General features: G+C 41.4%; 1 protein-coding gene across 2 annotated transcripts; it reads left to right on the top strand.

The window, feature by feature from the left end:
* The first annotated feature begins 746 nt into the window (after positions 1–746).
* LOC101341605 (heat shock protein HSP 90-alpha-like) lies at positions 747–2,927 on the top strand. Of its 2 annotated transcripts, XM_012558379.2 has the most exons (2): positions 747–981; positions 1,126–2,927. In XM_012558379.2, the coding sequence occupies exons 1-2, from the start codon at positions 747–749 to the stop codon at positions 2,925–2,927; spliced, it is 2,037 nt and encodes a 678-aa protein (XP_012413833.2). The 2 variants fall into 2 exon arrangements, with proteins under 2 accessions (XP_012413833.2, XP_004386375.1); XM_004386318.1 differs by having other exon boundaries at positions 747–2,927.
* Positions 2,928–4,369: the final 1,442 nt, after the last annotated feature.

Here is a 4,369-nt window from a genome sequence, read left to right on the forward strand (position 1 = left end):
ATCGACTTGATGGCAATGGGTTTGGTTTTTTGGGTTTACACTACATAAAAAGTTGCTCAGTCTCAGCTGTTTCCTTTACAATTTTTATTGTGCCCACTATTTGTCATATGCATATCCAAATAGCATTTCTAAGGCTTATGTGGGTGTTTCCTATCCTCCCCAGGAGTCCTGGGGTGCAAACAGTTAAGCGCTTGGCTGCTAACCAAGCAGCTCCACAGGAGAAAGACCTGGTGATCTGCTTCCATAAAGATTACAGCCTAGAAAACCTTATGGGGCAGTTTTTCTCTGTCACATGGGTCACTAAGAGTCGGAATTGACTCAATGGCACCCAACAACAAAAACAACCTATCTGCCTATTCCAGAATTTTCACCTTGTACCTGAAAGATGTTAACTCTTATTATAATCACAAATAATGTCCATTTAACGGATTAAAAGCCTTTAGCTGACACAGAATAATTGGTCTAGAAACTCCATTTATACAGCCCTGAGTATGGAGGAAGGATGCCCAGTAAATGGATCTAAATCAGTCCGTTTGGAATAACTTTAGAAAATATTGGAGCAGTTAGGTTTGAGGTGGGTTCATTCCATCATTTATTTTCAAAATCCAAATCTCACTGCATCTCTTCATTATTCTAACGGTAGGACTTTTAACTTTCAGGAAAGAAGCTGATAGAAATGAACAGCTTAGTTGCTTCTGCGTCCTGGTGCTGCTGCGTTGTGGAGTCTGTGCAGGCCTTTCGCCAAGATGCCTGAGGAGACCCAGACCCCAGACCAGCCCATGGAGGAGGAAGAGGTGGAGACATTTGCCTTACAGGCCGAAATTGCCCAGTTGATGTTCTTGATCATCAATACTTTCTATTCGAACAAAGAGATCTTTCTGAGGGAGCTGATTTCAAATTCATCAGATGCGTTGGACAAGATCAGATATGAAAGCTTGACAGATCCCAGTAAGCTAGACTCTGGGACGGTGCTGCATATCAGTCTCATTCCAAACAAGCAAGATCGAACCCTCACGATTGTAGACACTGGAATTGGGATGACCAAGGCCGACCTGATCAATAATCTCGGTACCATTGCCAAGTCGGGGACCAAAGCGTTCATGGAAGCTTTGCAGGCTGGTGCAGACATCTCCATGATTGGCCAGTTTGGTGTGGGGTTTTACTCTGCATATTTGGTTGCTGAGAAAGTGACTGTGATCACCAAACATAATGATGATGAGCAGTATGCATGGGAGTCTTCTGCAGGAGGGTCCTTCACAGTTAGGACAGACACAGGAGAACCTATGGGTCGTGGAACAAAGGTGATCCTGCATCTGAAGGCAGACCAAACGGAGTACTTGGAGGAAAGAAGGATGAAGGAGATCGTGAAGAAGCACTCTCAGTTCATCGGCTACTTGATCACCCTCTTCATGGAGAAAGAACGAGATAAAGAAGTGAGTGATGATGAGGCCGAAGAAAAGGAAGAGAAAGAGGAGGAAAAAGAAAAAGAAGAAAAGGAGTCTGATGACAAGCCTGAAATAGAAGATGTTGGTTCTGATGAAGAGGAAGAAGAAAAGAAAGATGGTGACAAGAAGAAGAAAAAGAAGATCAAGGAAAAGTACATTGACCAAGAGGTACTCAACAAAATGAAGCCCATTTGGACCAGAAATCCCGATGATATTACTAATGAAGAATACGGAGAATTCTATAAGAGCCTGACCAATGACTGGGAAGACCACTTGGCCGTGAAGCATTTCTCAGTTGAAGGACAGCTAGAATTCAGAGACCTTCTCTTTGTCCCAAGACGTGCTCCCTTTGATCTGTTTGAAAACAGAAAGAAAAAGAACAACATTAAGTTGTACGTACGCAGAGTTTTCATCATGGATAACTGTGAGGAGCTAATTCCTGAATATCTGAATTTCATTAGAGGCGTGGTGGACTCTGAGGCTCTTCCTCTAAATATTTCCCGTGAGATGTTGCAACAAAGCAAAATCTTGAAAGTTATCAGGAAGAACTTGGTCAAAAAGTGCTTAGAACTCTTCACTGAACTGGCAGAAGATAAAGAGAACTACAAGGAGTTTTATGAGCAGTTCTCTAAAAACATTAAGCTTGGAATACATGAAGACTCTCAAAATCGGAAGAAGCTTCCAGAGCTGTTAAGGTATTACACATCTGCTTCGGGTGATGAGATGGTGTCTCTCAAGGACTATTGTACCAGAATGAAGGAAAACCAGAAACACATCTATTACATCACTGGTGAAACCAAGGACCAAGTTGCTAACTCGGCCTTTGTGGAACATCTCCGGAAGCATGGCTTAGAAGTGATCTATATGATCGAGCCCATCGATGAATACTGTGTTCAACGGCTGAAGGAGTCTGAGGGGAAGACTTTAGTGTCAGTCACCAAAGAGGACTTGGAACTTCCAGAAGATGAAGAAGAGAAAAAAACAAAGTTTGAGAATCTTTGCAAAATCATAAAAGACATTTTGGAGAAAAAAGTTGAAAAGGTGGTGGTGTCAAACCGATTGGTCACGTCCCCATGCTACATTGTCACAAGCACATATGGCTGGACGGCAAACATGGAAAGAATCATGAAGGCTCAAGCCCTGAGAAACAACTCGACCATGGGCTACATGGCAGCAAAGAAACATCTGGAGATCAACCCCGACCATTCCATCGAGACCTTACGGCAAAAGGCCGAGGCTGACAAGAATGGTAAGTCTGTGAAGGATCTGGTCATCTTACTCTATGAAACCGCACTCCTGTCTTCTGGCTTCAGTCTAGACGATTCCCAGACACATGCTAACAAGATCTACAGGATGATCAAACTTGGTCTGGGTATTGATGAAGATGACCCTACTGCTGATGATACCAGTGCTGCCATCACTGAAGAAATGCCACCCCTGGAAGGAGATGATGACACATCCCTCATGGAAAAGGTCGACTAAGCTCCGCCTGTACACGTGTTCAATACTTTATCTTCATTCCCTCTGTTAATATATTTTCAAGGATTTTTTTTCTTGACTTTTGTTAACATTTTAAAAAGCTGTACAGCATGACAATAAGGGGAAGATAAGATTTCTTTCTACTTCTAAGTGTGATGCTGTGATACTTTAGGCACTAAAGCAGAGCTAGTAGTGTTTTTCTGGTTTTACATTGGCTTATTTAACAACTTGAGGTGACATTCGTTGTAAGGTGTACGTAACCTAATGTTAACTCAGTGGTCTAAAGTGTTTAGCTGTTAAACAGATTCCTGGTAAGCCAAATTTTTGTCACTGAAGTGTTGAGATACACCTTGATGTTTAAAAGAAAAATCTTTGTTAAAACAAGTTTGAGTTTCACTTTCTAGGATCTTCTTTTTAAACCTTCATCCCCTATAGTTACCAATTCTGCATGTACTAGGCCTCTAGAAGTTAGTAACTCAGTGGGACCTAAGTATCCATAGAGCTTGTTTCCAAAGAAGAATGTATTGATTAGAGTAGCAAAATTCTATGCCAGCTAGGCTGTTGTAAAGTAACCCTGCTGAGCTTGTGAGGGGAAGTGTAATGCCCAGACCACCTGCTGAGTCAAAAGGTTGTAACAAATAAACAGTTAAATTAAAAAGAAAAAAAAAAAAGAAATGAACAGCTTGCCTCCTGAATCTTTCTGGGAAGTCTGCTTTCTTAAAAGTCGTCTTTATCTGGCATCCTCTCATCTAAACTCTCCATTAATGTCCACATTGTGCCGTGCTCATAATAATGACATGTAACTTCTGACTCTTCAAAAAAAGTGAAATTTTATTTTATTGATTTCATGTTTAACATTTTATTAGGTTATAAGTTTTGGAAATTACTACTCCATGTATGGCATACCAGAATGCTTGATAGAGTAGCACACATTTGCTGATAATGCCAGATTAAAAAAAGAAGAGTTCTAAAGTGCATGTTCTGCATCCTAGTGAGGTGAGTAGCATCTGGGGTATTAAAAGATTATGAGTGGCCATCTAAGATACAAGCATGTATTGGTCTGTACTCATCCAGAGCAACAGAGAAAGAAGGAAAGCAAAGTCTCAGAGAAGAAACTAGTCAACAGGGCTAATAGCCTACACAAGCCACAGCCTCATCTACCCAGAGACCAGAAGAACCAGATGGTGCCCAGCTGCCACCACCAACAGTACTGATCATGGCCACATAGATGGACCCAGATAGAATGGGAGAATAATGTGTATAAGAACTCATATTCTTAAAAAAATCCAGACTAACAGGACCAGCTGAGACTGGAGGACTTCCTGAGACTATTACCCTAAGATACTCTTTAAATCTTGAACCGAAATATCCCGAGGTCACCTTTTAGTGAAATAACAGATTAGCACGCAAAATAAAGGGTATTACCCATCAGTACGGGTATCCAT

Source organism: Trichechus manatus, unplaced genomic scaffold (assembly GCF_000243295.1).
Source record: "Trichechus manatus latirostris isolate Lorelei unplaced genomic scaffold, TriManLat1.0 scaffold00162, whole genome shotgun sequence".
NCBI lineage: Eukaryota > Metazoa > Chordata > Mammalia > Sirenia > Trichechidae > Trichechus > Trichechus manatus.